The following is a 13,333-nucleotide window of genomic DNA, read 5'->3' as shown; positions in this document are numbered from 1 at the left end:
TGTTTTGACTCTTTGTCACTTGTGGTTTTTAATACTCCTGTTATTCTCCTGCAAAAAAAAGTGACCAATTTGCTAAAACTTAAAATTGTTATGAATTGTATGAGTGTGTTGAATATTCTCCTCACATGTAAATGTAACTTCACCTTGTTTCATAAGATACTCCATGAATACTTTGTTAAAGCAATAAGCACCCATGACTGTGCATTACAGAGATTTTACTATAGCTACAGGGTGTTTTTAGACAACACAAAGCAGACCCTGTTAAACCAGTGGGAACAGCAATACGATAAAATTTACTTAAGTTAATTAAAAAAAAACTGTAAAGTTATTACGAATAATAATTTAAATAAACAATTATTATGTACAGTAATGCTATTCAAGGAAGGGTTATTATAGCTAACTGAAACTAAAATTAAAACAATAAAATAATTAAATAAATAAATAAATGTTTATTTAAGGTACACTGCAAAAAATGACCGTCATTTTAACTGTAAAAAACTGTGAAAATGCTACAGTAAAAACCTGTTAAATGGTTAACGGTAATTTCCTGTAAAATTTATAGGGAAAAACTGTAAACTGACGTTCCCAGAATTCCCTGCGTTGCATTTCAAATTTTGTTTGAATTTGATGTTTTTTCTTTGAAATAACTATGTTTCTTTTTAGTTTTTTCTTATCAGTTATGCTTATTAGGGTTGTATGTTACATCTAATGTTGTTAAATTAATGTTTATTGCATATTTCAGTTTAATGAGTCTCACCATGATGGTGTTTAGTGCTTGTGTGAATGACACTGTGCACCTTCTATATATGTTAGTATTTAAAAGCTGCTTGTGATGGGCTTTGGTTCATCATGTGACTTTCTCATCACCACCTGCATTTGGTGGTTATCAGTGTATTTCAAAGGTTCAAAACAGATTTCAGTACTTCAATAGGTTGGTATATTAACATTATATCAGTTAATGAAATGATGGTATTTAACTGTAAATTTAAGTTAAACCCGTAAAACCTAAAATTGTGTTACCGTATTTTTTACGGTAGAAGCTGCCGGGGTTTTACCGTAAATTTTATGGAATTATTGTTTTACTGTGTAGTTGGCAAGTAATAACTAAAAAAGTTGATAAAATAACTAAAATGAATTTAAATCTAAATGAATAAAAACTATATAGACATATAGGGTATAAAACATATTTGATTATATTTTTAACATATATTTGATGTTACTGTTTCTTTATTGATTCCAGCTTGTTCTGGCACCCACCGCGTCGGGTGGTTCTTAGCCTCCATGCTGTGCATTAAAATCGTTTAATGCACAGCTAGCAATGCATTATCCCATATATGTGCCTACTTCTAATTGACTGTTGTTTTAGCAATACACTACCTCTGTTTTCAGGCTCTGTTGCATGGGAGATGCAATCAGTTGAAGTAGTTGCCTCAAAAAAAAAAAAAATCATTTTGTTTGGTCACAGAGGGAAAAAATTATATTAAAAACCTGATATTCTCACAAATCCCTGTTGTGCTGCATCTTTAAACAATGTTCGCTGACTTACTGACCATCCAATTTGTTCCTTCTGTTTTACATTATGAGTGAACTAGAGAGAGTGAGAGAGAGAGAGAGAGAGAGAGAGATTACAGGATCTATATGAGTTTAAACATGTGGACTCAATTTCAAACTCCCAGCTGCAATTGTTTTGACAGCTGACCATGTGCAATATGTTCGGATAAAATTAAAAGAAACGTCCATCTCTGATAGAACCGATGTCCAGCCTGGTATGTGGAAAACAAGCGCTGTATAAAAACAATCAGTGCTGCCATGTTTTCAGAGCATGTGAGCGAACTAACTCTTGCTCACTTGCTAAGATTCTGTTTTTACTGATTACTCATCCATCGTAGAATCCTGACTTAACAGTGACCATAAAAAAGTGACAAAACTGAAGATGTTGAATGACATATGAGCTTTATAAACACACCAAAGCAATAAATTAACCAACAACAATCTGAGGGGCTTCCACGCAAATCCAGACTAGTGTCTCTCTCTTCCCAAACCATCGTGCGACTGCAACACTTTCACACATTGCTGCCCACCGAAAGTCGTTGACCTTTTCTGCATGGCAGGCGTGTCCCCTCTGCAGTCATGTCGTATTGAGCTCTGTTGTGTGGCTGTGCCGCTGTAGCCTGGGGCCCTGCAGCCTCTGTGCACTGTCCACTAATAGCCTCCTGTAATTGAAGAAGCGGCTTTCAGAACTAATGCAAGCAAACAGGCCGGCGGAGTGGAGGGGGTAGGGCTGCAGGTGCCTTCCTGTGACCCTTCCTATATCAGGGCAGACTCTGGGCAGCTTCCCCCTTCTTTACAGTGTTTATGTTCCTGTTTTGGGTGTTTTTCCAGGGCTTTTTTCAGGCCCATTGTTGCCTGACAGTGTCTCCGGAGCTTGCCGGTCATGGGCCGCTAGTCAGCTTTTGTAGGTGAGAACTAAAGCTGGTAATTTTGGGAAAAGCCATAAATTGAATATGGGATTAGGAAATACAAAAACAAAAAACAAACAAAAAAAACAAGTAAAACAAATGATTCATTCTCTAATTTAATAATGCATTGCACTATTGATGCCAAGTACTTGGTTTTGATTCCCACGAAAAGCAGAACTGTGAAAGTGAAATGCTCAAAATAATCCTCAAAATTCTGCTTACTATAATACAAATCAATGTTCAAATTTTTAGGAAATTAATTTTATTAAATTTGCAGTTATTTAGTAATACAGTGCTTTTTAATTGTAATGCTGTAATATAGATTTAGAAGTTTAAAAGTTTGGGGTCAGTAAGATGTTCTTACGCTAAATGAGGCTGCATTTATTTGTTTCTGCTTTATCAAAAACACAGTATAATTTACCAGTTTAACAGTTAAATTAAAATACAGTGAAAATTTATTTTATTCCTTTAATGCAAAGCAGCATAATTCCATTTGGGTAAAACAAATAATTACAAATAAATCACTCATACTGACCCCAAACATTTCAACAGTGTAGCATAATGGTAGGGATATATTAATTCTGAAAGCAATATTTGTTTTCCGACTCTTAAATATTACATATAGGTGACAATATTTAATCATTCGAAAAAGGCAACTGTAGAGGGAGCAAGTTTGGAGCGAGTTATTTGATGAATTTGCTGTCACAGAGTTGGACTAAAGCAACAGCATGAAAAGGTCCCACGTAACTCCGTCTTAATAATTACAGACGGAGAGACAGAGAGATGAGTGGTGGGGGGTGCACAGGAAGAGAGCGGCAGTCTGCTCATCATTAGATCTTCAATGCGTGTGTTCTCCTTCCTGCGACAGGTTGGGCCCCCTGTCAGTTGTTTTGCAAAGCACCTTGGGTGTTCCCTAAATTCAGCCCGTGGAAAGACATTACTAAGACATGTGGAGACAAATAGCACGACAGAGCGCAAATCTCGATGCGATTCAGTAGCGAAAACATCTCCAGGGCTATCAGCAGCCATTAGCGTAACGTTCTGGTGAATTACGGAGAAGATTACGGCGACGCCGGACTCCTCTGTCACTGTCACACAGCCGGTGACAAAACAGTTTGCGTTACCTGCTTAAGCACGGCAGACATTAGCACCTCCCTTCCAGGTACAGTAATCAAGAAGGTGACGGCACGCAATTAATGAGGTCCATCTGCAGCAGTGCCTATACATAATTAATGAGCTCATTATCCACACACTTTGACTTTAGGCCCCTTCGCTAGACATAGGCTACACACTATAGTAGTGCAGTTAGAACATAAAGTCTATGTGGTTGTAATCACCATCATAGAAATGTTTCTCAGAAAAAGGCCCACAACCTACGATGTAGCCAACCATACTGTATGTGTTTGTTAAATGCAAGTGCTTATTTATATTCAGTGGCTACTGAATGCTAGTATGACAATGTGTTAATAATGTAATAATGCTGATCACATGGCCTAGAAGGAAATAAGCTGTAATATGAAGTTAATTAAAGAGTAAAAAATCAGATTAGTTTTTATGATCGCCCCGTGAAACATACAGAATTTGATAACGATAAAGCCAGGCCACGTGCAATATTATTTATTGTGGATTGTTTTATTGTTGCAGCGCTCGGAAGAAGAAACTTACATTAATGATGAATTACCCATAACTGTTTTAGTGTCAGAACGGTTTGTTTACTTTATAAAGAAAAATGTGCTTCATATCAGGAATCAAGTTACTTAAAATTAGCAAATTATTAGCTATATAGGCTTATATAGGCTAGGTGACAAATTACATGGACACATATTTAGGTAAAAATGTATTTTGAATGTTTATTTTAGGTCAGTGTCGGAGTAAAATCCAAGTATTTCTGCTAGTGACAAGTTTTTTTGTTTTTTTTTGGTCATCCATTAATATGATTCTGTGGTCTGAAAAAAAATAATAATAATAAAATAAAATAAGTATTCCATATTAATTATTATGAGCTCTGCATGTATTGTACAAACATTAGAACAATATATAGGCTTGCAGTTTTAGATAAAGTATAGCAGGACACTGCTGTCACTTTTTGATGTTTTAAATGCTATTAAATACTCACAATGCATAAAACAAACAGGTTTTTCTTTTTTAAATTATATTTATTGTAATGATGATATTTAGTTGGTATTTGATGTGCTGAGGCCAAGACAAAGTATGCCAGTTTCTGCAACACTGTAATGATCGCAATGATCAGCGCATGTACAGTATCCACAGGCATTCATACAACTGCTAAAACTTTTCAAGTTTCCAAGCGTCCTGTGGCTCTGTCTGTACCTGTAAATGTTTTCTATGCTCTTTCCACCCCCATTCTCTGCTAATGAAGGCCTCGTGGCCTCTTGTTATTAAAATCACGCTTCTTTCCGTGATATTAATTGGGTCCATAATAAGGAATGTGCCGGATTCATTATTTAATTGTGAGAGAACATTTGGAATACAGTTTCTGAAATCTATTTTTAATGAAAACTACTACATCCTGACCTAATCATATCAAGCATATTCTATCTAATTAAGGATGCAAAAAATCATTAGAGTTGCAAAATATTAGTTTCAGCACTGTCTGGCTGCTCCCTCCCCTCCAACATATATTTTTTCTACTGTGTTGATAAATAGTTAATGAGGGAAAAATGACAAAAATTTGCATGTAGGCAAATTAGTTTAATAGGGATATGTCTTTGCTGAGTTGGGAAAGTGACCCTTTTTGCATAGAGAAATTGCCACAATAATTATGAAATAATGGCCTAGCCCGTCTTATTTAAATGAAAAATCGTCAGCCTGAATAATGTAAAAATTGTGAAATGCAATAACCCTAAATTTTCATCATGCTGGCAAATGTGTTTAATGCGTTAGCATTTTATCAGTTCAATAACGGCAAATTAGGGCCAATATGAGAGAGGAGGTTATGACTGCAGTTCTGGGATGGAGACCGCTCTAGCTGAAAAAGATTCTGCAAGCGTGTTGGCTAAACGATGCTGTTTTCTTAATTACAATCTAAACAACTGCATCCAATTAGTAGCACCTTCATTACTAATATTTCCACAGCTGTAGCAGTACTTTTTGAATCTAAAACATAAACAGGGTCATTGCAAAGGGCTGCAAAAATAACATGATTTGCAAAGGTCTACGATTTGAGCTAGGAATTGCAGAATTCCTTTTTAATGACTTGTTTGACAACCAATAACATTTCTTCATCAAGAGCACTAAAAGAGGAGTTGCCACCCAAGTTGTGAACTCAGTGTGTGTGTGTGTGTGTGTGTGTGTTGAGTGTGTGTCCTCATGCGTGCCACTGTTGATTGAGCAGTCTTTTTTCTTAATGAAATATTGCTGGAAATTGATTTCCGTGGATTAATCAAGCCGAATTCCTTTTTGGATAATTAGCCCCAACTAATTAGACTAGCTAAAAACCTCTGTGACAAATTTTTGGCATTCATAAATGTAACTAAAGAAAACAGAATGATTTGAAATAATAATGTTATATCCTTTGATTCCATTTTATGTTAATTATAATGCATATTAGAAAGCTCAGTGAACAGTTCAATGTGACAGTCCATTTCTGAAAACCATCACAAAGGCTTTCTTACTCACAAATGCTAGCGGGCATCTATGAGCCATCAGACAGACAGAAATCTTTTGCAGAGGCAATCTGATGGATTAGTATCAACTACCATTTTGCCCATCTCCTTTAAAACAACCATTAATCCAATTAAGCGCCTGAGACTTGAGTAGAGCTTTGCAACAGTCAAACGTTGTGTGGCAATGCAGCCCATGGCAGCTGGATTGCCTTGATGCAAAAAGATATTCTCTCCCGACCAGTGTTCAGTGCTGGTTGTTACCACTATAAACAGGTAAGAACTTCCTCAGACTTACCTTGTGTCTCTCTCCATTGAAGCCTCTCCATTGCTCTGCCTTCTTTACAATGTAACTGAGCTCCTGGTTGGAGACCTCCATGTCATGTGGAACGAAGAATGCTCCCTCAGTGCTGTGGAGCCGCTGGTAGATATCTAATAGTCTCCCATCATTGTGAAGTCTGTTAAAAGAAGTAGAAGGTTAAGAAATGTTAGGCAGAATTGTGAATTTATAGCACCAAGCTCCAAAAAAAAAAAAAAAAAAAAAAGACAAAAATACAATGTTTTAAATCCTAATTGGTCAGGTAACATGAAGGAACCAGTAGCATTCAGTGTTGTTGATGTTAATCTTGGTCCACTGCTTTTTTTTTTTTTTTTTTAATGAACACAAGTGTGAATTATATTTGAGAGACCTCAATGAATATTAACATAATTCTCAATCTTTTTATCACATAATATTTGAATTTAGCAACTATTAAGGGGTTTCAATGATATAGAATGCACATAAAGATGACCTGATGATCAGTAAACTATTTCTTGGTTTGTCACAAAGTTGCAGGAAAGAAGTTCAGAGTTCAAATGGGTTTTATGCCACCTTGTCACATCCTGGTCATTTTGCTGTCAAGGCTGTTAACGTCTGACGAACAGCTCATCTGACCTTTCCAACAGAGTGAAATTCTGATGAGCTTCAGCTCGGCAGAAAAGCAGGCCTGACCCATCAATGTCAACAGGCAAAACAGAAGCGACTCTAGTCTACGATAGAAGGATCGCATAACTGAAAAGGTTTGACACCTTTGTTAACTAATTCTGGTATTTTCTTCTCCCCTACATTCTACTCAAATAAAAGCTGGAATGAACAGATGTCTTGGACCTCTAGTGGGTCTTAAGCTTCTGAAGCATATCAAATAAAGCCTCCTCTCTCACTCATCACAGAGAAGGTGCATTGCATGTTGGATTCTAAAATCATAAGGCAGTGTAGGAGGCTTGTTTGCTTGTGTTTTTGAGGGAAGGCGGTCTCTTCAGATCATACCTAGATCCTAATGTTCTTCAAAGAAGCTGAGCTTATAGAGGTATCTGAATCTCTGTCTGGTGAGGAAGTTGTGAGTCATATGACCACTACAGTGTGGTTATTGATATTGAGTCTTAAGGTGGCAGCTCCTCAGACATCACTCACATTCAGTGCATGAATCAACAGCCGTGAAAACACACAGCTTGGCTTCTCTTCAAAATGCCTTGACCCTCCACTGCAGAAAAGAGATTCTTCTCGCTCAAAAGGGTAATGAGCACTCCAGAAAATGAAACATCTACCATGCAAAGTATAAAGGATGAAAAGTGGTATGGCTTTGTGAAATGTAACGATCCATCATTCTACCAAGGGAAAAAAAGCGTGTGATGATTGCTCTGCTATGGCATGTACACATGACCTAAGTATGCATGAATGGTGATAACCCATTCATTCAAAGTCATATTTCTTACTGTATGTCAGGGATTTATAATAAACAATGTAGAATCATGATGAACTTCAGTATTTTTGAAATAAAGATATAAATCAATAATTGGCTTAAGATGACTAAGGGCTCATCCACACAAAGCCAGAGGTTTTCCTATCCGATCTTTTTTTCCCCCTTGTTCTTCTGTAAGCATGGTGTCATCTCAAGAAATATCTGCGTACACATGAAACCACTGAAACCAGGTCAAAACGATGTAGTATACATGCCAGACCATTATGTGGCACTGTAATTCTGCCACAGAGATACACCAAAAACGTAGAAGAAAACTTGGAGCATGCACATAAATATTGTGGACTGTATACAAACCCAACACAACAAGGAAAGCTAGTAAATTTAGTAAAGCTAATAGGCTCAGTAGCTTCTGCAGCACAAACACAAGCATGTAGTCTGCCATTGCTGTTGTTTCTGTAACGTGACATAGCGGTGTCCGACTAGGGTTGAGACGTGGGGTGATGACATCATTGTTTCACAAAATATATGGATTGGCTGTACACACGAAAACACAAAGGTATCGTTTTCAGATTTATCCACTCTGGGACCCGGTTTCACAAAATAGTAGTTTCAGGCTCCCAAAATGTGGAATCCGTCTGGGCGAAACGCTGATACGATACAATTTTTTTATGCATACAGCTTCTCCATGTGTACGGGACTAAGACAAGCTTGAAAGCAGATTTTTTTTTTTTTTCCTCCTTGATTAGCTGTTCAAAGTCGAAGTCAGGCTATGTAGAGGGGCAGTTGGTCCATAGTAGTGGGGTCAGGTGATCATCATGTTGGTGGAAGCCCTGGTATGTTTCAAGGGGACCTGGGCACCAGTGGAGGGTCACCAAGTCTTCTGAAATTAGGCCAACTACTTGCCAACTACTTTCAAAGGAGCTAAAGCCTGCAAAAAATGTTAATAAATGTCACTAAAAGGCGCCATACGCTAATTAGTACTTTCATGTCATTGTTACATTATATTTACATTCTGCCTGCTGTTAGCACTTTATATTTGTTTAAATTTGTTAACTGAATGCATTGTTCCTCTCAGCCACTCACTGAACTGACCTTGGGCTTGTGGGGGCTGTACCGACAAGTCTCAGAAACTAAAAAAAAATGTTGTCCAAGAAGGTCCTGGACTTGTTTCAGTTATTTCCTCTCACATCAGTGGCTAGTTGGCAATTAGCTGTAGCCTTTGCAGGGTGTTCAAGAACAACTTTTTGGCCTAGCCGTCTGCCACAGCCAACACAGTTGGCTTCTTTGGGGGAAAAAAAAAAAGTCTCTAAAGGTGCCTGAAAAGTTAATAAATCTAGCGTTAAACTTGCAAAGTTAAAGTTGGCAATTCTGATGAGGAGGCAAATAGTCCAATGTGTATTCGCGTTTAATTTCATGTTTACACAAATTCCAGGCTGAGGAAATTTAGAACACCATTTGCACTTGCATTAGCAATCAGACTTTACAATGTTTGTATGTTTTAGAAACATTATATTTATTGAACATTACAACATTATACTCATATTATACCATCTCTTTGATAGAAGGCTGAGAGTTATCCCTGTCACTGGTTTCCTCACTGTGATTCAACATGTTCAATCCGCCAAAAATACGATTTGAATGGAGGTCGGCTTGATGTGTCATGCCTTTATATCCTTGGTGTGATAATAACTGGAAGTTCTTCATTTGCTAACAGTGTTAATCTGGGATGGTCATAGGAGGACCATGATGATGACCCTTCTCCTCAGTTTCAGAACCAGAGATGTCTCCAACCTTGTCATTCCCTGAAAGGTTATTCCAGTAAACTCTATCATCACTCAAATAAGCATGTTCATTGCTTTGCAGAAAAAAGGTCAGTTTGATGGCCTCATCCAGACTCCACGGGTCATGGTAGCTTGTGTGTTCTTTTGTAGTCTTTATGAGTATGGAAGGCTGTCCCAAATCTCCACTGTGGACACTCCAATGGCACTCTAGGCCCAAATCTGGACCCTAAGTAAATTAAAGTGAGAAATGTACATTTCTACTCATCAAGCATTTCCAGATGTGCTGTCTGGACATAGCTTCAGGTGCACCTCATCATATGCTTTCAGCCCTGCCTTAGCCACTTAGCCACCTGCTCAAAACGTGAGCATAGGCCCGGGATGACAACACTGTGTCAAACAACCCAGAAGGAGGCACATCCAAAGACACATTTTTAGAATTTGTATGAGGGTGATTGTGTTTAGTCAATTTGATCTTAATGGCACTGGACCATTATCAGTAAAGCCTGCTCATGCAGCAATAACAGTTATAAGTACATTTCATGTGTACATTTCTATTATAACTTAAGACATCCAAATAAATCTTAATGACAAGGTGTACAAGCAGTCCAATAATGTCCAGAGAATTTGGGTTTGTCAGTTGTTTTGTCTAGCCAACAATTAAAGGACTGTCCCGAAGTTATATAAAGCTATGAATGAGAAACCAAGACATCCCATAAAACATCGGTGCTCAGTCCTGCTCCTGTAGAGCAGGGTTCAGTTCCAACCCTGCTTTAAAGCACAGAACAAGATAATGAGGTTTTGGGGTTCATTAAAAATTGCAAGTGTTTTAGATACCAAACTCTGAAGATGGAAGCAGGGCTGAACAATCCTGCCATTAACCATTTGAAATCGTCTGTAATAAAATGTACCTGCCAAAATTTCAACACAAAGAAATTTAAGGATCAGGAATCAAACAAAGAACCAGGAGAACTAGCACATTCTTGTATCAATCTGCCTCTCAACCAATGAGACTGTCAGCTTAAAAGCCTCTCAAACGACCAGATGTTGAAGAGGAGAACCGTTCATTCACTGTTCACTGCTTTAAAGCAGACACTTTAGTTGTGCTACTATTCACCTCTTATTTCAAAATAACAAGTTCATCAGTTGTCCCACATCAAATGTCTGATTGTGTTTATATATTTTCTGACAAACGGAATGAAAAAAATGCAAAACATGCTTTTTTCCTGCTTTGCAGGGAGTGAATCAGGGCTTGCTAAAATGTAATTAAAAACGGATAACAGTTCATTCTATCTATACGTGTAGCCTCAGGCGTTATTTTAGAAATAGGTCAGGCACTGTGTCAGTGCTTCTCTCCACACAGTGAATAGAAGCAGATAACCCATAAAAACGCGCAAGCCTACTCACAATCAGACTGCTGGCCTACATTCACACAGCACAGCCACCCTTCAGCTTTAACCCACGTTACATGCGCCAACCCTGCCATCCTAGAGCCATGCACTGGCATGAGACATCACCCGCCTCTACAGCTGACACCTAATGTCGACCATCCAGTGTGGGATAAAAGCCCAGCCATTGAGAAATAAGATGAAAGCTCTTTCTCTGAGACCATTCTACACTGATTAGTGAAAAATCAGGTTGTTACAGTTTTGGGTCCTTTGTTTCAATTCCAGTCCTTAAAGCTACAGTCTGTGTGATTAAAGACCTAAATATTCAAAACAGGGATGGTACATGAAAAGAAATCCATAAACAGTCAATTCCATATCTATATCTGAAACATGCGTTTCTTGAATTCTTGGTCCAAATTCAGCCTTAAAATCAAAGGTTTTCCATTTTTGTTAATATGATTTTGTGCATCATTCTCTTGCCCAGTAACAGCAATTTGAACAAAGAAGAAAAAATAAATAAATCCCAATCCTTTATTGTGCATGATCCTTAGTGGACATTATTTCAAAACACATCACAATTTGGTTCCTGGTAATATAATCATAAACCCCAATGTTCATTACGTCTGTCATGCATATTAACAAACCCTGTGAAGGTGATTTCAGCTCATCTTCATGTCATTTCTCTGATTATTTATTCTTTAATTTCATGAGAGTATTAAATCAAATTGCATTACATCAACACTTGGCTGTCAGATGAGGGTAATGAGCAGAAAGCTCTTGATAGGGCCTGTTTATGATGCTTATGTGCTGGTGGACAGGACTTCATTGGCTGGATGTCCCTCAGGGGTTCCCTGTCCAAAAATACACTGCCATAATCTCAGACTCTGAATCGTGTGGACTGCAGTGTTGTGACACTTTTGACACTTCCACCAGGAAGGTCACACACAAACTCTCAAGTTGACAGCAAAAATAACTGCAAAGAGAAAACTGCATTTTGGTTCTTATTGGGAAATTCCATTTCTGAAGATAGACATGAATTTATTGCTTGGATGCAGAAAAAAAAAATAATAATTTCATCCTCTCATCTTCCAGCCATCTTTTTTAACTTTACATCTTTTCTCTCAACATCAGCATCTTTCCCCTACCATACAGAAACTCAAAACACCGCTGTTAACTAGATGTCAAGTCATTTACATTTATAACTCAAAGTTTGTTGCTTTCTGTTAAATATAAATGTGTGGTATATATTTTGGATGTTAATATATCCCTCTGCTGACATGCTTGGCTGCCCTGCAAGCAGCCTTCTGTTTTCTCTCTCCCTCTTGTACAATTAAAACTGGCAAATGAAGAACGCCTCATCATGGTCAGGTGAGTTCCCCTATAAAATAAATGCCCTGGATTAGGTCTGTTCAGAGGAAAGGATCTTCTTGCGGCCACTTCTTGCGCTCATGTCATCAGGTGCTTTTTTTTTTTCTTTCCCACTTAACTTTGCTTATTTTTAAATCACTTACACTGCATCATCAATGTATGTTTCCTGGCCTGCTTGCTGGATCTGGCTGCAGTTTGATGAAATTTGGAGCTCATCCAGGATGACACTCCTAGAAATAATTATATTCCTAAACCAAAATGTATCTAGAAATGATTTAGTGAAGTGTCTAATTTCCACTACTACAGGTACTACAACACCCACAATTCTGCAGTGAGATTCAGAGCTAGTTGTGTTCAGTTCAAGACTTTGATTAAAACTTTGACTTAGTTCAAGATTTAAAGTTCTTGAAAAAATGGTTCTAAAAATGCATGTGGGGTAAATGATTGGGAAAAATAGTTCCAGAACCAAAGGCTGCTGCAAACGTGGGTGCTTGAAGTTAAGCAAAATGGAAAATGATTTGCAGTGGCATAAAGGCATGTTACAAATTACAGTTGAAACATTAGTACAACTCCAGAAAAATTTGACAAACTTCTGATTTTGTGTTAGATTGTTTTTAAGATTCTGTACCTGAGAAAGTAAACATAAAGGAAGGTGAAAGAGAGGATGCAGTGGACACCGTACAAGAAGAGTGTGATGATGATGCCTGCTGTGCCCGACTGCTCAGTCCGAAAAAAATGCCAGTACAGCTTAGCAGCATCTGCTAACGGTTCCTCTGCACTGTAGGACAGACGCTGACCAAACAAAACACATTTCACAAAATCTCAAAAACTGTCTCATCTATATAAAACATAAATATACAAACATATAATTTGTAGAAAATGAAAACCTCTGCCATGTTTAGGTTGGCCCATTTTAGCCATAAATTCTGCAATAAATGCAACCAAATACATCCTGCTACAACTCAAAAAAGATTCTGG

General features: G+C 37.7%; 1 protein-coding gene across 4 annotated transcripts in view; it reads right to left on the bottom strand.

Moving 5' to 3' along the window:
• Positions 1-13,333, bottom strand: part of ofcc1 (orofacial cleft 1 candidate 1) — a 122,969-nt gene that overhangs the window by 18,013 nt on the left and 91,623 nt on the right. For 3 of the 4 annotated variants that reach the window (XM_058765691.1, XM_058765694.1, XM_058765692.1), the window contains 2 exons: positions 12,984-13,147; positions 6,381-6,540 (listed from right to left, as the gene is read on the bottom strand). In XM_058765691.1, coding sequence (XP_058621674.1) covers positions 6,381-6,540; positions 12,984-13,147 — 324 coding nt within the window. The remainder of the gene's footprint in view (positions 1-6,380; positions 6,541-12,983; positions 13,148-13,333) is intronic. The other variant, XM_058765693.1, reaches the window with a different exon arrangement.

The sequence above is a fragment of the Onychostoma macrolepis genome, chromosome 24 (genome assembly GCF_012432095.1).
Source record: "Onychostoma macrolepis isolate SWU-2019 chromosome 24, ASM1243209v1, whole genome shotgun sequence".
Taxonomy (NCBI): Eukaryota; Metazoa; Chordata; class Actinopteri; order Cypriniformes; family Cyprinidae; genus Onychostoma; species Onychostoma macrolepis.
Note: the sequence above shows the minus strand (reverse complement) of the source record. Positions and strands in the feature narration are given on the sequence as shown.